At 37.2% G+C, this 26,986-nt stretch overlaps 1 protein-coding gene across 4 annotated transcripts in view; it reads right to left on the bottom strand.

Annotated features, from left to right (window-relative positions):
* Window positions 1-26,619, bottom strand: part of tns2a (tensin 2a) — a 77,122-nt gene extending 50,503 nt beyond the window's left edge. For 3 of the 4 annotated variants that reach the window (XM_055013141.1, XM_055013143.1, XM_055013142.1), the window contains exon 1: window positions 26,077-26,619. In XM_055013141.1, the coding sequence (XP_054869116.1) occupies window positions 26,077-26,205 (129 nt within the window). In that variant the 5' untranslated portion in view covers window positions 26,206-26,619. Of the gene's footprint in view, window positions 1-14,136; window positions 14,261-26,076 lie in introns of those variants that run through there. The other variant, XM_055013144.1, reaches the window with a different exon arrangement.
* Between the last annotated feature and the right edge of the window lie 367 nt (window positions 26,620-26,986).

Raw genomic sequence — 26,986 nt, 5'->3', positions numbered from 1 at the left:
AAACTAGTAAAAGTTTAAAAGCTGGGAAAGTTAAGTTGGGATTTTCTTCAAGTTCTGCTTGATTCGGCCGCTTCTTGTTCAGAAAAATCAGATAACAAATGTGCAAATCATGCTGGTAGAAGAAATAAGGTGTAACATTGTGCTGATAGCAATAAATAAAGAGTACCACAAGTCTAAGTGGAGTATAAACATAGACATAATTGGCTTAAGGTTGTGACATTTATTCCCTCTGACCAGGCGTTTAGTTTATTAAAACTCTTCTCCTGTCACGGATCCGTCTATAGCATGAAACTGTGCGGTCACTCTGTGAAACGCGGCTTGTATCAGTTTGCATTCGTTGAGTTTAAAAAAGCAGCTAGTTACTGTCAGAGAAACCACAGTGGTGATGTGGTCTGAGAGATAAACACAGAGCCAAGGCTGGCAGCATTCCTCCTGTTTCAGACACAATCTAGAGTCCCACCACAGCCAATCATGGTCACAACGGGATCCTCCAATCCAATACCCAACACTCCATAAGGTGTCGCAAAAACGGACACGGATTTAAAATGTACCCCCAGTGCACACTTCAATACATGGCTTTCCAATAAAGGTGCAAAATGCTGAGCAAAAACAGTGTATTTAAAAGAAATTATGCAAGAGTTGGTGTGCAAACTTTCGATGTCAAAAACTACATTATATATAGAAAAAAGTGTCAAAGAATCAAATGCAAATCTTCAGCTTCCTTCAGACAAACCATGCAACATAAACAGTAAGACGAGTGGAATTTCTTTGATTATTTGTTTTGCAAAAATGGAAAATCCTGGAACCAACTTGTACAACATTTTTGTGCAGGTGTTACCAGCGCTGGGAAATATTCCTCTACTTGATATAGATAAACACATCCTGCAGTTCAACCTAGTTCTACCAAAAACTCACCCGTGTTTTGTTGTGTTTTTGGGTGTAGTTGAGTGTCAGTGGCTTGAACAGTGCAGAATTATTTATTTTTAACAGATCTGATTAATGCAAAAGGTGTCTTTATGGCAAATTTCTAATGAGATGTGTATAATAAACTAATTTTTAAGTCCTGCACCTCTACACAAACAACAACTAAATTCAATTCAATAAAGTTCTGATGCCATAAATTATAAAAAGGAAAAAAAAAACAAGTGTGAATTTTTGATTATTCGCTACTGGGGGAAAATGGTGGCCTTAATGAATATAGATAAACACTGTCTGCAGTTCAGTGTAGTTCTCAAAAAAGTCACTAAATTTTTGTCAGCTACTCAAGGAGTGAGAATTTGTAGATTTTTTGGTAGAATCTAGTTAATGCAAAGGGTTTCTTTATGGCAATTTCTTACCTAGGGATGTATAACAAATTAATTTAAAGTCTTGCACCTCCATAGAAACAGTATAACCACAACTGGAAGAAGACAGAACTCAAATGTCTTTCAATACAGTTACGATACCATAAATCATAAGAAAAAATAAGCATGAATGTTCTTCGATTACTTTAACAAAAGTTGAAAGGACCTGGATCCACTATGTTTAACAAGCAACAAGTATTATCAACACTGTGGAAAATAGTTGTTCTACTAAATGTAGATGAACACGGCCTGCAGTTCAGCCTAGTTCTAGAAAAAGTCACCCAGTTTTTATCCCGTTTTTGCATGTAGATGTTTTAAATGTGATTATTAAATCTTGATTAGACTCTGACGTACAGTGACACATAGTTTTTGGCAGCTATACTACAAAGAAATAGGAATACGTAGCTACGACCTACTGCGTATAAACGCAACGAGTCGACCAATAACTGTCCCAAAACATTCAAAATCTGTTATCATTGTAACCACCTGTAATCTATAATCAATCTAACTGCATGAACATGGTTACAAAAAAATGTTGTAAACCTCAACTGTCTCAGTTTTGGATGTATAAGCTGTTTCTATCTGCATCATGGCTGCAACAAAACCCAATAAAATCCACTGAAATCCAATGACACCCCAATAAAACATCAATAAAACTCCATGAAACCCAGTAAAACCCAATAACACCCAACAAAACCCAACAAACCCCAGTAAAACCCAGTGAAACCCAATAAAACCCAATAAAACTCAATAAAACCCAATGAAACCCAGTAAAACCCAATGAAACCCATTAAAACCCAGTGAAACTCAATAAAACCCAATGAAATCCTGTAAAAGTGAATAAAACCCAATAAAACCCAGTAAAACCCAATAACACCCAAATTACTCCAGTAAAACCCAATGAAATCCAATAAAACCCAGTAAAACTTCAATAAATCCCAATAAAACCCAGTAAAACCCAACAAAACTCCGTACAACTCAATAAAACCTCATGAAACTTAATAAGGTCCAACAATCGTATGTCCCCCAGAACCCAACCCTCCCTCCTATGTGCTTATTACTATTATTTCTATTACACTATACTTCGACCTTTTAATGCTCATTTTTGTTGCTTTAAATACCAGCAACCTTTATCGTAAATTCCAGCAATTTTTGCACCCTAATTTTTCAATCAGCACAATTTGCACATTAATTGCAGGTTCTTTTGCACATTATTTACCTTATTTTCTTAAATGTAACGTGTGAGCTGCTGGATACCTTAAATTCCTTAAATTCTTAAAGTAAGACCATTCTGACTTTAAATTCAAGCTCTACACCTTTCTGTTGCTGCTTTGGTCACAATAATCTTAAATAATTGTTCTTGTCATAAAGGGAAACAAAATACCTGAACATTTGGAGCTGCTAACATTTTCTTATCCATGTTTTCAACTGCATTTTCTCAGTGCACTGGTGGGAAAAACAGCAGCATTTTCAGCATAAGACAAGTATTCAACATGACTGTATCGTAATTATGGCCAGAAAACAAAAGCCCACACAGAACAATTCTTAGTTTAGCGGCCTGGAAGCCTCTCCGGTGTCGGACCTGAGGCCTGTAACAGAGCATTCAGTTTAATTAAGGGACTCAGTTCATGGAAAGCATCCGCTGATCTGGGAGTGGAGCCGAGGAAACCACAGCGAAGGAGGTTTACAACATGAGGAGGTTTTACTACAGAACAGATGAACAACCTGAGATCTGGACAGTAATTACTGTCAGCGGATAAAAACAACTCCTGCTGCAACACGTGTTCGTCAGGATTCACAGCTCTGAGATTATACAGAAACAGGGACTGGTTCATTCTGCCTTTCTAAGGACAGAATGAACTGATTTTACTTTGAAATCAAGTTTAAATTTAAAATCAGAACAAACTGATGTTACATCATATTTTAGTTCTTCATGTAAACTGCAGAATAAACTGATTTTTACCTTCAAGTCATTTACTGTAAAAATCAGATGAAACTGATTTAAATTTCAAATTTAACTTATTCATGTAAATTCAGAATAAACTAATGTTGCTATTTAGTTCTTGACAGAATAACTTTGCCAAGGCTATTGTAACCTTTTCCAAGTAAAATCAAGCCAGCACGATTTTACCATTAAACCAAGTTATTCATGTAAAACCTGGGAAAAAAAAACAGATTTTACCTTCAAATCAATTATTCGCACAAAATCTAAATAAACTTTGAGTTCAAAATAAATTGATTTTACCGTAAAATTTAACTTCTTCCTGTAAAATCTGAATGAAAATGATTTTACCATCAAATCATGTTAATAATTTAAAATCTGAATAAACTGATTTGACCATCAAATTAAGCTATTTAATGTAAAATTGCAATAAAGACTTTTAGAGCTTTTTAATTTGACCTTTAAATGTAGTTATTTATGTAAAATCAGAATAAAATGATTGTCTGAGTTCAGAAAAAAATGATTTTACCATCAAATTGAGGTTTTTTACCCTAAAATTGAACCCAATTAGCTTTTTAATTTCTTTTTAAATAAAATTTTCCATATAGAAGCAGAATAAAATGTCCGTCTGAATTCAGAATAAACTGACTTTTACCATCAAACTAAGTCATTCACATAAGTTAGAATAAAGACATTTTACTTTCAAATCAAGTTATTTACTGTAAAATCACAATAAACTGATTTAAGGCATTAAATTTCACCTTAAAATTAAGTTATTCAGGTAAAATCAGAAAAAACAGATCGTACGAGTTCGGAATAAATTGATTTTATAGTAAATTTGTTAATTTAAAATGAGAATAAACAAATTTTATGGTCAAATCAAGTTATTTATTTTTAATTAAAATAAACAGATTTTACCTTTAAATGAAGTTATTGACTGTAAAATCACAATAAAAACATTTAGGGCCTTTTAATTTGACCTTTAAATCAAGTTATTCATGTAGTATCAGAATAAAATGACTGAGTTTAGAATAAACAGATTTTAACATCAAATCCAGTTTTTCATTCTTGATGCAGATGCATATTTCCACCATTAACGGAGCTGCATCCACACCACGAGATCCACAAACAAACAAACATCTGCAAACCTCCAGCAGCTGCAACCGGCCCAACCTTCCACAGAAAACCTCCACCTGAAGCTGCAGAAACTCTGAACCTGGTTTGCTGCAGACGCTTCGCTGCTCTTCCTTCTCCTCTTTACAACAACCAGCTCCTTTCTCTCACATTTTAGCCTCCTGGCAGCAAAGCCGGAGTCAAAGAGCTGCTTTCTGACCAGAGATCCTGGGATGGACGGAGGGAGGAGAACCCCGCTGACCCTTGCTGTTCTTGTTTCTGCCTAAAAATAGTGGAGATGTTTCGACAACGAGGGGCTTTATGAGAGGAGCGCTGCAGATGGTCGCTGGAAATCTGCTTTTAGAAGAACTTTCTGTCACCTCTGAACTTTCTCAAAGTGCAAATATTAGCATCTTCTAATCACAGTAATCACACAGTTCTACTAGTTTCCTGTTTTTTTGTGTAATTCCATAATATTTGTTATTAAATTCTACTAGTTTTCTGTAGTTTTATTAGAAATCCGTAATATTTTTATACAATTCTACTAGTTTTCTGTATTTTTAGTGTAATTCCATGATACTTGTTATTGAATTCTACAGGTTTTCTGTTTTTTTAGTGTAATTTCATGTTGCTATTGAATTCTACACTTTTTTTAGTACAAATTCATCATATTTGATATTAAATGCTACTATTTTCCTTTTTTAGTAGAAATCTATGTTGTTTGTTATTAAATTCTATTAGTTTTCAGATTTTTTTTGTTAGAAATCCATAATATCTTATGTTGAATTCTACTAGTTTCCAGTTAGTTTTTTACTAGAATTCCATAATGTTTGCTAGCCCAAGCTAACAGGCTAAGACAGTAATGTGCTAAAAAGTTTACAAATTTAACTTTAAATAATTATTTAAACTGTTTTCCAGAGATACGATTCATTTCTAAAGAATGAAAAGGTGCATTAATTAACCCCACCCTCATCGCTAATTAGATTATTAAAGTCATCTACTCAACAGCGATGGTCCAAGGATATTTAGTTTATTATCATGTAAACAAGAAAAGGAACAAACGTGAAGTTGGAATGAGGTTTGGTTAACTGATTAGCAAAAATAAGTTGCTAATTAACGACAAATAGAGTTTAATTTCCTGTCGGTAAACTAATCAGGTTAGAATGTAAATGCACCAGTTTGATAGTAAATAAAGGGGGAAGTTGAAAATCACATCTGGTGTACAAACCTACTACAAGGAAGATTTAATGAGGAAATCAGTGATGAATTTCAGCTTAATTTGCATCAAAACTCAAATCGTTTTCCAAAACACAAAAACACAAAGTTGATTCTGCAGTAGAGTTAGTTTTTGGATTTTTTTTAAAGCTCTGAAACACACCAGTGTGTTTTCTTGTGACTTCCATCCCACCCTCCATCTCCGCCGGTATCTGGGTTCCTGCATCACTTGTTGGCATGGAGGCCGGCGTGTTAATAAAAGCTTTAAGTCTTCAGGGTGGGACAGGCAGTGCAGGAACAGAGACTCCCTGTTCCCAGAGTGAGGTCAGCCAGTCGCCGTGATACACTTCCTTCTCTAGGAGGAACCCCCCACTGCAAAAATACACTAAAACCTCTCACTGGCACAGCAACACCAGCAGCTCTACTGCAGGAACAGCACAGATTTCTAGGTATACCCAGGTAGGAACCAGGCTAGACCAAAGTAAACCCAGGTAGGAACCAGGCTAGAACAAAGTAAACCCAGGTAGGAACTAGACCAAAGTATACCCAGGTAGGAACCAGGCTAGACCAAAGTAAACCCAGGTAGGAACCAGGCTAGAACAAAGTAAACCCAGGTAGGAACCAGGCTAGACCAAAGTATACCCAGGTAGGAACTAGACCAAAGTATACCCAGGTAGGAACCAGGCTAGACCAAAGTATACCCAGGTAGGAACTAGACCAAAGTATACCCAGGTAGGAACCAGGCTAGACCAAAGTATACCCAGGTAGGAACCAGGCTAGACCAAAGTATACCCAGGTAGGAACCAGGCTAGACCAAAGTATACCCAGGTAGGAACCAGGCTAGACCAAAGTATACCCAGGTAGGAACCAGGCTAGACCAAAGTAAACTCAGGTAGGAACCAGGCTAGACCAAAGTATACCCAGGTAGGAACCAGGCTAGACCAAAGTATACCCAGGTAGGAACCAGGCTAGACCAAAGTATACCCAGGTAGGAACCAGGCTAGACCAAAGTAAACCCAGGTAGGAACCAGGCTAGACCAAAGTATACCCAGGTAGGAACCAGGCTAGACCAAAGTATACCCAGGCAAAAACCAGGCTAGACCAAAGTAAACCCAGGTAGAAACTAGACCAAAGTATACCCAGGTAGGAACCAGGCTAGACCAAAGTAAACCCAGGTAGAAACCAGGCTAGACCAAAGTATACCCAGGTAGAAACCAGGCTAGACCAAAGTATACCCAGGCAGAAACCAGGCTAGACCAAAGTAAACCCAGGTAGGAAACAGGCTAGACCAAAGTATACCCAGGTAGGAACCAGGCTAGACCAAAGTATACCCAGGTAGAAACCAGGCTAGACCAAAGTAAACCCAGGTAGAAACCAGGCTAGACCAAAGTATGCCCAGGTAGGAAACAGGCTAGACCAAAGTATACCCAGGTAGAAACCAGGCTAGACCAAAGTAAACCCAGGTAGGAACCAGGCTAGGCCAAAGTATGCCCAGGCAGAAACCAGGCTAGACCAAAGTATACCCAGGTAGAACTAGACCAAAGTATACCCAGGTAGGAACCAGGCTAGACCAAAGTAAACCCAGGTAGAAACCAGGCTAGACCAAAGTATACCCAGGTAGAAACCAGGCTAGACCAAAGTATACCCAGGTAGAAACCAGGCTAGACCAAAGTATACCCAGAGGGAAACCAGGCTAGACCAAAGTATACCCAGGTAGGAACCAGGCTAGACCAAAGTATACCCAGGTAGAAACCAGGCTAGACCAAAGTATACCCAGGTAGGCACTAGACCAAAGTATACCCAGGTAGAAACCAGGCTAGACCAAAGTATACCCAGGTAGGAACCAGGCTAGACCAAAGTAAACCCAGGTAGGAACTAGACCAAAGTATACCCAGGTAGAAACCAGGCTAGACCAAAGTATACCCAGGCAGAAACCAGGCTAGACCAAAGTATACCCAGGTAGGAACCAGGTTAGACCAAAGTATACCCAGGTAGAAACCAGGCTAGACCAAAGTATACCCAGGTAGGAACTAGACCAAAGTATATCCAGGTAGAAACCAGGCTAGACCAAAGTATACCCAGGTAGGAACCAGGCTAGACCAAAGTAAACCCAGGTAGGAACCAGGCTAGAACAAAGTATACCCAGGTAGAAACTAGACCAAAGTATACCCAGGTAGGAACCAGGCTAGACCAAAGTATACCCAGGTAGAAACTAGACCAAAGTATACCCCGGTAGAAACTAGACCAAAATACACCCAGGGAGAAATTAGACCAAACTATGCCCAGATAGAAACTGAGCAGTACTTTTGGGTGGGCCAGTCTCTACTTGGGTTTACTTTGGTCCAGGCTACTTTCAACCCCAGGTACTGGAACACCTCCAGGCCAAAATATACCACATGTAAAACAAGATTACATCACATATTTAAGCCAACAATACAAAGACATATTATGCTGCTATAAGGATTGACTTATCAACCTCAATTTAAGCCCAAATCAAAGATAACACAAAGAGATATTACACTGAAATCTGTTAGACAGAACCGATACCAGCCAACATGGATGTTCTTTGATAATGTCTTGCTAACCGCATATTTGCCTTGGTTTTCAATTCAGTTTTGCCTTTGAGCTTTTTCAACTGTAATTAGCTCTAGTTATGTTCTTTCATAATATTTGCTTGTTGAGCACACCTCTTTGTTAAGCTAAATAGCTTAATCATTAAGAGTTTAAGGGTCATTCCAAATTTGGAGGACATTTGGACTCCAATTTTTTATACTTTTCTGCTCCATATTTATCAGTAATAGATAATAAACTATCAAAGGCTTGATTGGCTCAGCTTATACATCAATGGTAGCATTTTCATTCCATGTTTTCTGTGTTGTTTGCTAACCCTACTCTAATCACAGTAACAGGGTTGCTAATCCATGCTAATGTGATCTTTTTCTCAGCAGTAGAAGCTAGATATTTAGCTGCTGTTACTGCTGACCAAGAGGACAAACTGACTGATGGAAAACAGTCCAAAGAATTAGTCTGATCCTGATAATATGAGGTAGAGTGAGAACGAACAGGGTTGTTGTGGGACACGTTCTATGCATAATAATTATTATTTAAAATATTGTGTTGATTAAAAAATGTTCCCACAATTACAAGAGACATCAATGAAAAAATAATACCAAAAAAAATGAGGTTTAAAGGTCATTTTAATCGTTTTATTTGAGATTCAGTTTGGTCATCAGTAGGGTGGGACAAGAGAAAAATTACATTTTAGGGGGAACTCCTTATTTGGGATTTTAAAATATTTTCAGACTTTCTTTTCTCAGGACAAGAACATTGACACAACAACTGCATGTTTTAGTATTTTTTAAGTGGATTATTTGACATTTGATGGGTGGGACGTAAAATGTCCTCCAGTTCTGGAACGACCCTTAAATGTTTAATCTTTATGTGTCAACAGGTATAAACTGGTCTAGGGGGTTAATCTGCACCATCGGCTCCAAACATCGTCCACGTGGCCGACGATGAACTGATTTGGATTCCTGCTACACTGAAGCGTCCGTCCTGCAGGATTTTCCAGGTGAGTCTGAATAGCAGCCACTGTGGACTTCCACCAGAAGAAGGCCCCTGTTCAGGCCTCCCTGCTTGGCAGTGAACAGAGCGTGTCCAAAATAAACACCGTGTGCCATCAAACGTCTCAGTTACACCCAATAATTACAAATATAGAATAGCTACTGTACGGAGAACACAGCCGCAGCATTGTGAGCTCCTCACTGCTCAGCTCAGTTTTTCACTTATAACTGGAGCAAAACTCAAGCCGACATCCGCCTAGAGGAGAAAAATAACAGTGCTGCTATCAGCGAAGGAAAGGTTTACAATGTTATCTGCTTTGTTGTTTCCCTCGTTTAGCATGGAGCTAATTCATAATAAACTCATTAATCAACACCAGAGGGCTGAACTACGAAGCAAGTTCAACATAGTCAGGCTCCACAAAAACTAAAACCTCAGTCAGACTTCACAGGTTTAGAAATTGTGTTTGTCAACTCAGACTTTCTGTGAATTTAACGCATCATGTGACTCTTCTGCACAGAATGAACCAGTCATGTGTAGCTGCTTCAGTTAACAGGTTGTTTTAATGGAGAACAATTAGGAAAATAATTTCTGGCGGTAAAAAGCTGTGACTGGAACTGATGTAAGACAGGAATGCTGGTAGAAAACTGTTAAACGTATGTTTATGTATTTATTTTATTCACTGTAAAAAAAATTTTGGGGAATTTTACTATGAAAAACTGTCAAACCATGACAGTAAAAAGAGTTTCATACAGTTTATGTAGCACAGAAACACCATAAATGAGTTAATCAGGAAAAAAACACATTTTTAAAACTTTTTTTCCCCCTTGAACAAACATTTCCCTACTCTTGCACAGTTTTTTAACATTTAATACTGTAATTTTAACATTTATTTCTCTAAAAAAATACCAGTTTTTCACAGTTAAATGTATGGACTGATAACAGAAACATGACATAATATTAAGAAGAAGTAACGTGGTGATTTACTTCATATATAAAATAGAGTTTGTACCGCTCAAAATGATGTGCTTCTGTGTTAATAACGGACTTGTTCTTTAATATATATGACAGTTGTAACTGCAACTTTTGCTAAAAACACACATATTAAATGTTAAATACACCAATTATTGTGCTGATAATGGAACAATGCTGTAATATTTAGAATAGGTCACACAAACTTTATTTTATAGGTATTTTTGTGTAAATTTTGAAGTAAAATTAAAATTTTTTCAAAGGTTAAAACTTTTTTCTCCAGTAAAATATGTAATGAAGCACGTTTCTAACCGTAAAATCAACAGTATCAATACATTTCTTTACCATAAATGGAGAAAATGTTTTACCGTAATTTTACAGTAACCACACTGTTTTATTTTACTGTAAAAATAAAAAATTTATTTCACAGTGTTGATCAATGCAGCTGGTTATTGATAACAGACAGCTGCACAACAAAGCTATCAAACTTCTTATATTCAAACATGATGTTGTATTGAAGTGCATGCAGGTCTGACACTGTCTCAAAATGAAGGAAATCACTTTAATTTGTGGCCAAATCAAAGTGAAACTAAACTTACTGAACATATTTATAGGATTTCTGCATCACAAACTAAATACGTGTAGGTTCCCATGGAAACACAATGCATATAGTGTGTCAACAGGTTTGGGATAAAACATTTTTCCTGAGCTTAAAATCTGTATCCTCATAAATAAATATCAGGAAACAGTTTGGTTAAAGAGAGACACTTTTTACAGCCAATTTAAATCTGAACTCTGAACAGAACCTGCTCTGGACCCCATTAGCTCCTCAGCATTAGTTACCATGGAGATTTAGCTCCACAGCATCAGTTACCATGGAGATCTAGCGCCTCAGCATTAGTTACCATGGAGATTTAGCTCTACAGCATCAGTTACCATGGAGATCTAGCTCCTCAGCATTAGTTACCATGGAGATTTAGCTCTACAGCATCAGTTACCATGGAGATCTAGCTCCTCAGCATTAGTTACCATGGAGATTTAGCTCTACAGCATCAGTTACCATGGAGATCTAGCTCCTCAGCATTAGTTACCATGGAGATTTAGCTCTACAGCATCAGTTACCATGGAGATCTAGCTCTACAGCATCAGTTACCATGGAGATCTAGCACCTCAGCATCAGTTACCGTGGACAATTTGTCCCAATTTGACAACAAATAGTTATTTAAAGCCACTTTTTCCAAACAAAATGCTAGTTTCTACCAAATTAACTCAACAATTCAACCTCATTTTATGTTGCCTTAGAGATAAATCCTCCCTCATGTTACATAAAGGTCATGTTGTGAGTCACGAGTGCAGAGGAACAAGATAAAAACCGCCTCTGATCTGGTAATTTGCTGAAACTCTGACGTCCAACCTTCAGCGTATGCAACTCTGCTGTCTGAATGCAAGTGAAAGCACCATTAGACGACTCGTGTTTCATCTATGAACATCCCACCGAGTGCATAAGACACAGTTTGTTATTTTAGCCGATGCAGGCGATACACAAACATCCAAACATCAACAGGAGCTGGAGTTTAGTTTGTTGCTTCCGGCTGTCAGTCAGAGTTTTTCCTCTGAGTTTATTAAATATTCACAGCTTCAAACAATGAGACAGGTGCTTGTATTTATGCACAAAACAGCATTAAATATTTCTATCTATGAATTATTTCCGACATAAAGACCAGATTAATCAGGATCTAACAGTAAATCATGCATGGATGCCAGCAAGAGCTCCTTATTTTACTGTGGATAAAGTCAAAAGATGTTTCTGTCATGTCAAGTTTATTCATTAGGGACATTTTTCTGTTACTTTTCTGGATATTTGCAGCACAAAAGTCCATATAAATGCTCGAATTAATAAAGTAACTACCATAATATGCCCACAGGTTGCAATGAAAACACAATTTATTACATTATATGTCTATAAATCATCACCAAACATGGAGAGAATGGTTGAAATCATCAATAAACTGAGGATTTTTATCCTATAGGGGAACTTCTCTTGGGGTATTTTGAAAAATGTTCACCCCAAATAGCCAAAATACACCAATATTAGTCTGTAAATGTCAAATAATTAGCAACACTAACTGTAAAAGAAGAAACCAGTGTACACCAGTATGTGCTTTTCTAACGAGTTTCCAAAGTAACTACCAAAATACGGTACTGTAAGGTACTGTATGTTGATAAATTATCACCAAACATGAACAGAATGGTTGAAATCATAACTAAACTAATGATTTTTATCCTATAGGTGAAGTTTTCTTGGGCTTTTTTGAACAACAGCTGGCCAAAATAACCAAAATACACTGATAATAGTCACAACAACTGTAAAATAAGAAACTAACATACACCTTTATGTGATTTTCCAACTATTGTCCAAAGTTTCTACCAAAATATAGCCACAGATTGCTATTAAAACACACTTTATTGCACCATAAGATGCTTTCTATCAATAAATAATCACCAAACATGGACATTGTGGTTAAAATCATCAATAAAAGTATGGATTTATATCCTATAGGTGAATTTTTCTTGGGCTATTTTGAACAATGATGCTTCAAATAACCAAAATACACTGATACTTGTCTGTAAATGTCAAATAATTAGAAATATTAACTGTAAAATAAGAAACCAGCACACACCAGTATGAGATTTTCCAGCCGGTCTCCAAGGTAACTACCAAAATATGACCACAGATTGCAATTAAAACACATTTTACTGCACTATCAGACGCTTTCTGTCAATAAATTATCACCAAACATGGACAAAATGGATGAAGCCATCAATAAACTGAGGATTTCTATCCCAAAGATGAACTTTTCTTGGGTTTTTTTGAAGAACGGTGCCCTAAAATAACCAAAATACACTGATAATAGCAACACCAACTGTAAAACAAGGAAGCAATGTGCATCAGTATGTGATTTTCTAACCATTTTCTGAAGTTTGTAGCAAAACATGACCACAGGTTGCTATTAAAACACATTCTAAGATGCTTTCAGTCAATAAATTATCAGCCAACATGGGCATTGTGACTGAAATCATCAATAAAAGTACGGATTTCTATCCTATAGGTGAACTTAATCCCCTCAGATACTCAACAACATGCCTTTTGTTGGGCTATTTTAAACAACAGATGCCTCAAATAACCAAAACACACTGACATCGGTCTGTAAAAGTCAAATAATTAGGAACATCAACCAACAAATTTCCATTTCCAACCAACTTCCACACTTCAACCAGAATAACAGAACTCCTGAAGCTTTAGGTTTCAGTGCCTCATACAGAATTCACTTCTGCAGCTCTAGTCCTGGTTTGAAACCATTATTTTTATATATAATGGTACATAAACAATGCCACAAGGAAACGAAAAGAACCCAAACTCCCGTCAGCTTGTTTAATTCATTCATTTTCAGCAATTAAACCTCCAGTTTGTCTGACTTTTTACCTGCTCTGGCACTAAACCTTTAATGAAATCACCTGTCACCTCAGTTCCCATCAGCAGCGGGAGAGCTGGAGGCTGCTGGGTGCATCATGTGACCCTGTTGCTGTCAGATTAACGCAGTCTGACACACCGAGCACAGACCCACCAGCTCCAGCTACACGCACAGCGGTGCGTAAAACATGCGCAACTGGGGTTAAACGGGCGCAAAAGTGCCCCAGCAGTCAGTTTAAAGGTGCATTAAAGCTCATAATCAAAGGTTCACACACGCAGGAACACGTGTGAGGTTTAGGAAGCAGCAGAACAACCCAGAAAAACCAAAACAGCGAAGTTAGGGCTCCAAACGGTGCCATTCTGAAAGTGCGCAACAGGACGTGAAAACGGAGCAGCGCATCCATCCAGAGCCCCTCAGAGCGCACAATCCTGGATCTGAACCCACCGAGGAGCCGTCAGACCCCCGGAGCGGCTCGGTTCTGGCTCCGTCTCCGGTTAACGGGGGTTTGTGCTCCTACCTTGCTCATTTTCCCGCTGATCATGCTGCTGCTCTACGCGCTGCCGCCCTTCATGCTGCGGGACTCGGAGGAAACTGCTTCTCTGTCCCCGGTCCTCCCTGAAGCTCCGGGCGGAGGGGCGGAGCCGGAGTCCAGTTACCGGGACCCGCCTCCTCATTGGCGGGGCACCGGAGGGGAGCGGAAGGATTCTAACTCCTGATTGGCTGATTTAATTACTAGAATATTCTCAGAGGAACTTTTTTTTGGAGGTGGTCAAATAAATAAAGTAAAGGTCATGATTTAATTTCACTTTATTTCTGCATTTATTCAAGACAAACTGATTAAAATGATCATCTGGTGTTCGATATGTGGGTTTTCTGTAAATGAATCGGTTAAAACTTTAAATATGCAAATATTTTTCATTTTAAAGGTTTAATCTCTCAAAATATTGATTGTATTTCTCTTATAGCTCCTCAAATTGTGTAGATGATCTATCATGTCACATCTATGCATGTAAAAATTATGCAAAAAGTCTTTATTATGTCTTTATTTTTATCCTTATACTTTTGGATGTTTTTTTTCTGCTGTAAAATTGTTAATGTTGATCTTCAGTAGCTTAAAGATTCCCTCAGATCTCCTCTTTGAATAATAATTTCAGTCTGAAATATTTCATTTTTTCCTGTAAATTATTATTATTATTATTATTATTATTATTATTATTATTATTATTATTATTATTATTATTATTATTATTATTATTATTATTATTATTATTAATAATAATAATAATAATAATAATAATAATAATAATAATAATAATACTTTTTATTAATGGATGAAAACAGTTTGAATATGTAAATAGTCTTCATTTTAAAGGTTTAACAGTTTATTACATTGACTGTTTTTCTCTCATAGCTCCTCAAATGCAACAATAAAATATAACTATGCTCTCTAAAACTATATTTGAGTGCAATTCTACACATCTGTGCATGTAAAAGTTGTGCAAAGTCATTATTTTTATCCTTATTATGTTTAATCAAGTTAAATTGTAGAGAATCTGAGTTTTTCTTCAAATTAACTGGTTTGAAAATACAATTATTTCTCATTTCAGAAGTTAAATGTTTCAACACAGAGACGGTTTTTGTCTCATAGTTCTTCAACTGCAGCAACAAAATATGACTCTGTTCCCTTTTAGTCCTTTAAGTGTAATATCGTGATTAAAACTGGTCTTTTCTCAGAAATTTTTTTTTAAATGTAGCATTTTTATGCTGTATAAATGTAATTTTAACTCTAGCCACTGAGTACAGCCTAGGATTGGGTCTTTATTATGTCTGTATTTTAATCCTTGTTGTTCTTTTGCCTCTCATCTTCTCTCATTCACGTCACATTTTCATAAGTTGCACATTAAACCAGGACTGGATGAAGTCAAGTTATTCATTCAACACACTGAGTTGAGCCAAAGTGTTTAAAAAAGGGAAATTAGTGTTAAAAATTAACCTAACAAGTTGAAATATTGAGGGAAATTATGTGTATTTAGCCAAATACATTTTTTTAGTAGAAAAACACATGCAGAAAAGTACATGTAAGTAAATATAACTGAAAAACTACAGCTAATGCTGCATTTTTAGGAGTGAAGAGTCTCCTTTAGCACGCCTAAAGTCTGCACAGCGAGGCTCATTCTGCAGCGTTTAAGGTGGAGATGAGCTCATCTGGGAGGAATTCAAACCCAAAAAACTGCAGGAATCTGAACTCTGAACATGTAAACAAACGTGCAGCACACATGGACCAAGTGTTTCAGTCCTGAGTGGGTGGAGACGCTCCTCCTCTTCCTGTTCAGCCCAAATACTACAGATACTATGAAACAGACGCATTACTGCAGGAATGTGGACAGAAAACACACTGGGCATTTTATACACAGTAGATTTTACACACAGTGTTGTTTCAGATCATTAAATGTTGCAGGATTTGGCATATTTTAGGATATTTCAACACTTAGTTGCTTTATTTTGAGCCTTTTTCCAGCATTTATTACACTGATTTACCCATTTTCATGCTCTTTAAAAGGAAATATTTGATGTTAAGGTGTTAAAAGTGACATTTTCAGGTGGTTAAAGCAACAATAAATGTACTACAGAGCAGCTTTTCCTTACATAATATGTATATATGGATATAATACATATAAAATAATCACATTGAGGTGTTCAAAAATCTGGAATTATCTACACATTTGCACCATCTACCTCATGAATCTTTATTTATTTAATAAAACTACACACATTTACATGCAGCTGCACCTTATATGTACTTTTTTGCACAACTTAAGCTATATTATTTCATATGTATTCAACAATGTGCAACATCAGTTACTGTTTTTATAGTTCTTAAAACACCAAATAAGTTCTATTTAACCCCCCTGTTGTCTTCATTTACAGGCACCAAAAATATTGTTTCCTTGTCTGAAAAAAATCCAAAAATTCAGCAAAAAAATTCCCCAAATTTCTGAAAATTTGCAAAACCTTCAGGAAGAAAATTCCAACAATTCCTTAAAAGTTTCCTTAAAAGTTTTATTTTTAAAAAATCCCCCAAATTTGGCAAAAAATTCTTGTAAATATTTTCAACAAATGAGTAAAAATCTTGCAAAAAAAATCCCCAAAATATCTAAAGTGATTCCATATATATCAGTAAAACTTAATATTTATTTTTTGTGAATGTTCTTAGGAAACATTTTTAACATTTCTTTTTTTCCCATCAAAAAATGTTCTAAGATTTCAAAAAAATCTTGAAAATGTGAACATGAGAAATTTCACTGTGAACATATAGCTTTTCCCCACATTTTCAAACTTTAAAACGGGTTAATTTTGACCTGCAGGACGACATGAGGGTTAACAGAATAAAGCCTCGATGTTTTCATAGATGCACTTGCACTTCTGTTTCTTTGAAGTAGATGTTTATATTGAACTTTTAAAAATGTTGTCTGATTTGTCTGATATTTTGCTGTTTCATTTCAGTGTTCACTGTACAACGACACAAAGAATCCACAGATGTCTTTATTAAAACTGCTGCTCCTGAGTAGAACTGGTGAGTTTGTAGCGTCATCTAGTGGTGAAACAGGAGAAACGCTCCAGGTGAGGTCAGTTAAAGCCATTTTCTGTTTGTTTACAGTCAATCCAGAACTTACTAGGTCATAACTTTACATTATTAATCGTGATCTGGTTCAGTTTTTCTTTTTTTCAGCATAATTTTTGCTGTAATTTAGGCATTAAATCCAACATTTATTGCGTTCTATTTTTACTTTAATAGATAATAGTTCGGTCATCTGTTTTTACTGATTTTATATATTATCTCTCACTGATGGACTTCTAAGTTTTGCATTGTTTTATGTATTTAATGCTCGTTTTCTGGACATGCACAAGGACAACAGATGCTAATTAGCTGTTTAGTTAGTTGTGAGCTGCCCCTGTAAAAACACTAAAAAAATAAACTAAAAACATACAAAATAACATGCAATCAACGTGCAAAAGTGTGCTGGTTGAAGAAATAAGGTGCAAAAAATTGCTGGTATTTACAATAAAATGAGTTTATTACATTGTAACTTTACATTGGAAGTCATGATCTGGTTCAGTTTTTCTTTTTTTCATCATAACCTTTGCTGTGATTTAGGTGTTAAATCCAAAATTCATCATGTTACTGATGCTGATTTTATTCATTATCCCTCACTGATGGACTTTTAAGTTTTGTACTGTTTTATGGGTTTATTGCTTTGTGGTATTTGTGCTTTTCTGGACCTGATTAGGGACAACAGATGCTAATTAGCTGTTAGCTAACTGTGCTGCAATTACTGCTAATTGTGTGCTGTCGCTGCAAAAACAAACTAAAAATAAGCCAAAAACATGCAAAAGAATGTACAAATAACGTGCAAATCGTGCTGGTTAAAGAATATAAGGTGCAAAAACAGATGCTAATTTGCTGCTAGCTAATTCTGCTGCAATTACTGTTAATTGTGCACTGTCCCTGCAAAAGTAAACTAAAAACATGCCAAAGAATGTGCAAATAACATGCAAATCATACTGGTTGAAGAAATAAGGTGCAAAAAATGCTGGTATTTACAATAAAAGCGCCTTTTTCTGTTTGTTTACTGCCAATCGAGAACTTATTTGGTCATAACTTTAATATGTATTTATTGTTCTTTTTTTGTTCCTGCTCAGGGACAACGGATGCTAATTAGCTTCTAATTCACTCTGCTGCAATTACTGTTAACTGTGTGCTGCCCCTGCCAAAAATAAACTAAAAAATAAATTAAGAACATGCAAGAGAATGTGCAATTAACACGCAAATTGTAGAAATAAGGTGCAAATAAATGCTGGTATTTACAATAAAGGTGCAAAATTGCTGCTATTTACAATAAAAAAGAGTAATAAAAACTCTTCGTAATCATCTTTTTCTGTTGTTTTTTTAGCATGACTTCTCTGCAGCTGCAGAAACATGCACAGACCCTTTTTGTTTTTTCCAGTTTAACGTCTGGTTTCCATATAATCAGAACAAGAACACAAGCTCAGAGCTGTGATTAAACCGTTCGTACGCTCATGTATGTACATTCCACTTGAGCCGAGTGTCTTAAATCGTGATTCTATAATATTCTGCGGCCTCGGGCTGCTAATGCTGCCTCGATCTCTTCCATATGCGTTCATCTGACATGCAGGTACGAAGCATCCCGACCAATCAGTGCACAACATGACCATGAGTTATGACATGTAACCCGCCAGACACATGCAGTAATGCGCTCCATTCCTTTTGCTCATATTCCAAGAATTTCCGGCTCACGAGGGTTGATAGATTGAGGGGGAGTTTAATTGTTTGGGTTCTTTTTCCTCCTGGTTTGCTGCAGGGAAAAGGGAGGAGAGCTGGATTATAAGGCAGTAGTGAGGTGAAAAAGGTAAACTAACAAAACGACGAGACAGGAAGCCGGTGCTTGGGATTGGAATGAAGGGGTGAGTCGGTGGGGGAGGGTCACCGCTGGAAGAGAGACATGAAGATGGATGACTTTCACGACACTTTTGGCGAACATGTGGAACCGATCATGGATCTCAAGTTGACGCGAGGTGCTCCAGGTATGTTTAAGTCTGGATATGTGGAGTTATGGGGAAGTCGGAGGGACTTGGATCGAGCTCGGAGGTAAATGAGAAAGAGGTGGACGGAGCGGGAACCCCGGCCAAGAGGAAATGAGGGGAGGAGGAGGCTAGAAAAAGGGGGGTTGTGTGGTTCGACGACAGATTGTGCAAGACAGCGCTAATCCAAGAGGCTGATAAGGTGCAGCTGTTGGAGGAGAAGAGGTGAGATACCGAGGAGATAGACGTACGATGAGCTCCGTTAAATCCAGGCCAGAGACCCGACATTGTTGGTGCAAGAAAAGAAAATATTTTGCGCATAGTTTGCTGGGAGGTGTTTCTTTTAAGGGTGGTGTTGTGGGAGGAAGCGGTTTTATGTCTTTCCCCTTTTCGATCGGCTTTCATGTGAGTGCCCACTACAGACGACAACAAGCATTCCTCAAATCCTGCTCAGATCATTGTTTTCAAGCCGCAGGAATCCAGTGGATGGCAGCCACCCCCCAAGCCCGGACTTTACGTCGGAATTCACCGTTTTCCTCACACGACAGAGGATGAGAATAACCTCCAGATATCGGGGCGGGGGTCTATATTTAACCCTCACCGGTGGCTTCCTGTGTTGGGTGTGGATGCCTGTGGCTCAAGGCCTCTGTGTTGGTCACGGCCAATCTAAACTTTGTTGCTCATGAGAAATTACAGGGAACGCAAGACAAATACATATAAAACCACTGTCGCAATGCCAAGACTCTATATATTTAAATGGTCAACGAGACAGAAAAAAGAGCAGAACCAGTGTGAGGTTGTAGAAAAACAGCTAAAATTTCAACATCAAGAACCAGCAAGTAACAAGAAAAGTTAAATAAACACATTATGCTGAAGAAAACAACTTAAATAATTAAACATTTTCACAAACCCTCCATCAACCCACTTTTTTGACCATTTTGCATCCATCTATCTCACTATTAAATCAATAAATCTCTATCATTGTGTCTCTGTTCCACACTTTTCTTGGGGAATCTTTCATCTGATCTGCATCAGACTTCGTTAGGTGTCGACTTTGAAGTCATTTGGATGAGCAGCGGCCATTGTCGGTGTTTGTAGGGGGTCTTTTTGGGGTTGGAAGAGTCTAAGATGCCACCACTGGTAGAAAACATCTTTAAAAATAATAACACCACAGACAAACATCATATAAACACTGGCAGAACTGGTTTCCACAACTTTCCAACATTGCTAACTTGACATTCACAAATAAAATCCATATCCTAATGCCAAATATTTCAACAGTCAACAAGACACAAAAAAGACCAGAACCAGTGTGAAGTTGCAGAAAAAACAACTAAAATTCTAAACCAAAAACCAGCAACTATCAAGAAAAGTTCAATAAGCAACATTATGCTGAAGAGAAATAACTCAAAGCAAGCCTTTTCTCACCATTTTGCATCCATCTAGCTCATTAATAAATGAATAAATCTCTGTCTTCGTGTGTCTGTTCCACACTTTTCTAGGGAAACTTTCATCTGATCTGCATCAGACTTAGTTAGGTGTCGACTTTGAAGTCATTTGGATGAGCAGCGGCCATTTTTGGTGTTTGTAGGGGTCTTTCCTGGAGTTGGTAGAGTCTAAGTCGCCGCCATTGTTAAAACTGGTGTCGCAACACCAAGATTCTATATACTGCAGCGGTCAGCAAGACAGAAAAAAGACCAGAACCAGTGTGAGGTTGCAGAAAAACAGCTAAAGTTCTACACCAAGAACCAGCAAGTAGCAAGAAAAGTTCAATAAGGAACATTATGCTGAAGAAAACAATTTCAGTCAACTCTTTTCTGACCATTTTGCGTCCATCCATCTCATTAATAAATGCATAACTCTGTCTTTGCGTCTCTGTTCCACACTATCCTTGGGAATCTTTCATCTGATCTGCCTCAGACTTAGTGTCAAGTTTGAAGTCATCTGGATGAGCAGCGGCCATTCTTTGGTGTTTGTAGGGGTCTTGGAAGAGTCTAAAGATGTTTCCCACCATTGCTGGGCAACATCTTCAAATATAATGACACCAATAATCGTTTAGACCCTAAAAAAACCCCATATTGGTCGATTCCTAGACTACAAATCATCTTTTCTTGCACCTGTAGAGTCATGCTAGTGGTTCTGTACACCGGTTTGAAACTAAATGTTGAGCTAAATGCTAATTTTAGCACATATATTGGGCATGGTGCCACAATAACCACTGTAGTTTTGTGTGTTAGCATGTTAGCATTTGCTAATTAGCCACAACCACAAAGTAATATGGACAGTAATATGACAACAGCTGCACATACGGGTGAATTAAATGGAGGTTGACTGTGAGTCTTACTAAATCCTTCACAATTTGAACTGTCAGTGCCAGTTTGTGATCATAACACTCAACAGGACAAATCAGAAAAAAGCATTGTATCACTAGAATAAAACCCAGAGGTGACATTTTCATCACTTCTCCTGCTTTGATTCGTCCCACATGGATTCTGCCTCATTCACCACAGCAGACTTCTGTGTTTATTTTTTAAAGAGAACCACATGAACCTTCGACTCTGGCCGCCAGTAGTTGTTTATTTCAAGAATCCGTCATTAGGAGGCTGTTTATTGACGCTCAGCTTCTCTGAAGGAGCAGCAGCCGTCCAACAATCTCTGGACAAAAACAGTAAATCTGGCTGGTGTGAGGAGAATGAGCGAATGAGGGAATTACAGTCCAGTAATGGGCTGTAAAATAATCATTAATGATGCAAAATCAGTCATTTCTGAGGGCATGCTTCAACCTCAGGAATGCAAACCACAAATATGTATGAAATGCGAAGAAGCTGTTTGTGTACTATGTGACATTTTACATACACGATGTCCTTTAACCTCCGCAAATTATGTAACGACGCTGCATGTGGAGCAGAATATAAATTAGTTCTCACTGACGCTTTGCATCCGAGCTGCAACTCTCACACAGGAATGTCCTCGAGTCCATGAAAAACATCGAGAAGTGAAAAACAAGTTTGTGAAAAAAGCCCATAAATAGATGAGACAACATCTCCTCCTCTTGGATAATCGCTGGGATCTAACTGGTTCCCACACCCGGGTGGTGGGGTCAGTCTCTGCAGGATGACGTCGTCCAGAGGCCTCCATGTTCCCACGCTGCTCGACATGTGATCCAGAGCTGCTGGGACCCAACATGCACATGGAAGCAGGCCCAGATGGATGCAAACATACATGGACAGCTGGATTTAACAAAAAAGATGACAGAAAAAGCCACAAGCGATCCAGTCTGTGTGAATTCTAGCGTGATGTGATCCAGTGGTTGGAGGTTCTCAGTGGTCTTTTGATGCCACTTTGACGTGATGGTAACACAACGCAACACAACAGAACCATTGTTGCTGCACAGACGTGGAGACGGCATCATCTTTTAAAAAACGAGGCCAAACAAAACACACTCCTCATAAGAATCCAGCAGAAACAATCACCTTTTCTGTCTCCACATCTGCACATGTCTGTGAGGATTTTCCACATTCCTGCTGACATCTGACCTTTCTGTTTCCCATCAGGTGTCAAAAATATAACCAGCAATATTGTTCAGTGGTAGGTGCTCATGGTATACCAAGAAAACCACTCATTATCTTATTTTAGCTCATCTTATCTAATGTTACTTTATCTAATCTTAGCTAATCTTGTTTTTGCTAATCTTAGCTAATCTTATCTTATTTTATCTAATCTTATTTTAGCTAATCTTATTTTGAATTAACTAATATTATCTTAGTGGCCCTGTGACAGACTGGTGACCTGTCTAGGGTGTCCCCTGCCTTCACCTGAGTCAGCTGGGATAGACTCCAGCCCCCCCCATGACCCTAGTGAGGATTAAGAGGTGTATAGATAATGGATGGATGGATAATATTATCTTAGTTACTCTTATTTTAGCTATTCCTATCTTATCTCAGCTAATCTTATTTTTGCTCATTTTATTTTAGCTAATCTTATCTAATCTTACCTTATCTTAGCTAATCTTGTTTTTGCTAATCTTTGTTAATCTTATTTTAGTTAATTTTATCTTATCATATCTTACCTACTCCTATCTTATCTCAGCTAATCTTATTTTATTTTAGCTAATCTTATTTTAGCTCATTTTATTTTAGCTATTCTTATCTAATCTTACCTTATTTTAGCTAATCTTGTCTTTGCTAATCTTAGTTAATCTTATTTTAGCTAATTTTATCTTATCTAATCATATCTTACCTACTCCTATCTTATCTCAGCTAACCTTGTTTTATTTTAGTTAATCTTATTTTATCTAATTTTATTTTAGCTTATTTTATCTAATTTTACCTTATCTTTGCTAATCTTAGCTCATCTTATTTTATCTTATCTTGTCTGATCTGATCTTACCTAATCTTAGCTAATGTAATTTTAGCTAATCTTAGCTTTCATGGTATATGATGAAAAACAGTGATTTGTTTAGACCACCTACTGCTGAACAATGACGTTGATTTTATTCTATTTTTCTACTCTACTACTATGCCTTTTTATTAAGATGGATTACATAATGGGCAAAATACTCTAAAAAAATATATGTATATTAGTCTGTATTACCTTGCATCTTTCAGTTACAACAAATTTCTGGCCAAAATTTCATCAAAAAAAGCTGTGCTAAACTCAATGCTAACACAATGACAGCATGCAGATGTGTAGTAGATATAATCAGCGGGTGATTTGTTAGTAATTTAATGACGAATGGCAAAACTGGAGAACTTTTTGCTCTGTCACCACCAACCAACACACACCAGTGTACTTAATAGCACTAAATCTACATATTCAAGATATCAGCAATATCAGTGTTTTTCTGTACTTATAGAAGAATCTATGTAATATCAATATTTTCTCTACCAGTATTTCTACTCATGGAAGAAATTGCAATAAAATTATTTGGTATAATATTTTTATTTTCCACATACAGAGAAATGTGTGCAATATCTGAGTATCTTCACATGGAAAAATCAGTTATCAGTTAGTTATATATGATTATTGTTTATTTTAATTCTTTCCTGACGTTTCTTTTACATTTACACTGAAATTTGCATTTCATTTACACTGTGGGATTAATAAAGGCTTATCTTATCTCATGTTATCTTAGCTAATATTAGCTAATCTTATTTTAGCAAATTTTATCTTATCAAACCTTAGCTAATCTTAATTTGTCTTGTCTGATCTTAGCTAGTCTTATTTTAGCTTATCTTAGCAATCTTATCTGAGCTCATTTTAGCTAATATTATCATGTCTTATCTCATCTTAGCTACTTTTAGCAAATCTTATTTTAGCTAATCTTATTTTATGCTATCTTAGCTAATTTTGTTTGAGCTAATCTTAGGTAATATTAGCTAATCTTTTCTTCGCTAGTCTTAGCTAATCGTATCTTATCTTATCTTATCGTATCTTATTTTATCTTATCTTATCTTATCTTATCTTATCTTATCTTATCTTATCTTATCTTATCTTATCTTATCTTATCTTATCTTATCTTATCTTATCTATGTCACATTTCTTTAAGTTGCATATTGACCAGGACCAGGTTTAAATGAAGCACAGTTAAAAAAATAACTAAAAAAAAAATCTAAGACTGGTGTTAGATATTTTAGATTAAATATGGTTTCAATATTTTTTATGATGGGTATTTACCCGAGTACTGAGTACATATTAGGGATTAAAACCCAACAAAAATTCTAAATAATACAACTTTACCTCATTATAATCAACATTAGTGCCAAGAACCCACAGTATCATATCATCAATTATGGAGATGAACCTCTTCATTGAACTTGAATTTACTAATTAGCAGAAACACAAAGTACAGCTAAGGCTGATGTAGATATTATTAGTTATGTTCATCAAGTTTTTGGTTATAAATCAAAGAAATACACAAATTAAAACAGCAAAAAATCAAGTTGAGGACGACATGGCTGCAAAAGTTGGAGGAACATATGAGCGAAGAAGCTGATAAATATGATGCTCAAACACAGACAATATAGGCTGTCAAAGAATTTGGCATTTAAAAATAAAAACCAACTAAACTGAAATATTTGTAATTACACACTTGAAAAAAAAGCTCTTTTAAAAGTTCCACTGGGTAAAAAAAAAAAAAACAGGTATTCAAGATTATTTTTTTCTGTTTTAATGTTTATTTTAATGTGATTTTCAATTACATTTTGCAGATGTGCTTTTCAAGTCTTTTTTATTTTTTTACAGTCAAAGTTTAGTTTTTTGTTCATTCTCTGTTTTCCACCTGCATTTTACTTGACAGTGTTGGTTAACTGGACACATACATGAATATAAATAGACATCTCTGGCTATTTGTACATTACTAATTACACAGTTCTTATTTGAATTATGTTGTTCTGCCTACTTGCACACCATCTGCACAGTTTATTATCTTTATATATACATTCTGGACATAACTTTATATTTCTGAGCTCTATATCCCCTGTGTTTCTTCTGTATATTCTGTATGTTTAATACGCTGCTGGTTTCTTGAATGTCCCTCTAGATCAATAAAGTACCTCCTACCTTCAATGACAACCTATGCTGTCTCTGTTTTAGCCGCATATATAAATATCTGATTCCATTAACCCCCCCCCCCAAAAAAAATAAATAAATAAATAAATAAATAAATAAATAAACCTAATGTTACTGGAGGAGGGACTCATCCTGTGGGAAGCATGATTATCGGTGCCAAACCTCCATAAATCCATCCGACACTTTAAACAGTTGCTAACATGCTTTAAACCTGCACATCTTCTGCTGCTGCTGCATCAAACTGCAGAATCTAAAGCAGGAACCAGGGTTCGTGGTGAACACTGACCTTGGTGAGCCTCATCCTGCCGCTCTCGCTCCTCTCCAGACTCCTTCTCTTCAGGGACGAGCTCCGGACCACCGGCACCGGTCGCACCTCTCCCTCCCCACACCAGTCCGAGCTCAGGACGCAACCCATATGGGTGGAGGGTGTCCTGGGTCTGGTGGTCTGTATCCTCCTCCACCTCCTCCTTCCTCCTCTCTCCGGCTTGGTCTTTCCTCCGTCCTCTACCAGGCAGCTGTTTTTGTCAGCTGGAGAAGGAGGAGACGGAGGCCCTTCCCCTTTTCCTGGCTCTGCTTCAGCGCTGCTTCGACATACACTTTAAAAACACCTCACATGTGGACTCCCCAGTTGTTTTTCTTTCTTCCTGCCACCCCCTTCTCACTGCGCCTCTTTGTTTCCCAAACTTCCCCAAAACTTCTTTCTGTTTGTCTTTCTCCACTTACAACATCCCTCCTCTCACATATCAAGACCTTCAGGATTCATCTTCTCTTCTTCTTCCACCACCGTCCTCCCATCCCCACCGACTCCCTTCCTCCCTTCCTTCCTCCTCCCTCGCCTCCTGCTTCTACCCCTCCGCTGGGGTTGCCTCACTCTTACATATACAATTACCTCTCTGTTTTCTCTCCCCACACCCACCTCTCCTCCTCGACTCCCTTCTGCTTCCTGCTCCCAGATGCAGCCGGTCTTAACCCGGTATTGTCCCACAGAACAACCAAGAAAAACCAGCAACGGTGACGGCAGCTGTCGGGATGCTGCGAGTGATTCAGAGCCTTCGCTTGTCCACAACGCCGAGGCCTGTTTGCCGAAACAACGTCTCTTTCACTGCAGCTCATACCTATGTGGACGTGAGAAGGAATCACACAGGCATTCTTTTAATTATGAAGTGGTTCTGTGCATGTTTGAGATGGCTAAAATG

This window comes from Amphiprion ocellaris, chromosome 8, assembly GCF_022539595.1.
Source record: "Amphiprion ocellaris isolate individual 3 ecotype Okinawa chromosome 8, ASM2253959v1, whole genome shotgun sequence".
Lineage (NCBI taxonomy): Eukaryota > Metazoa > Chordata > Actinopteri > Pomacentridae > Amphiprion > Amphiprion ocellaris.
Note: the sequence above shows the minus strand (reverse complement) of the source record. Positions and strands in the feature narration are given on the sequence as shown.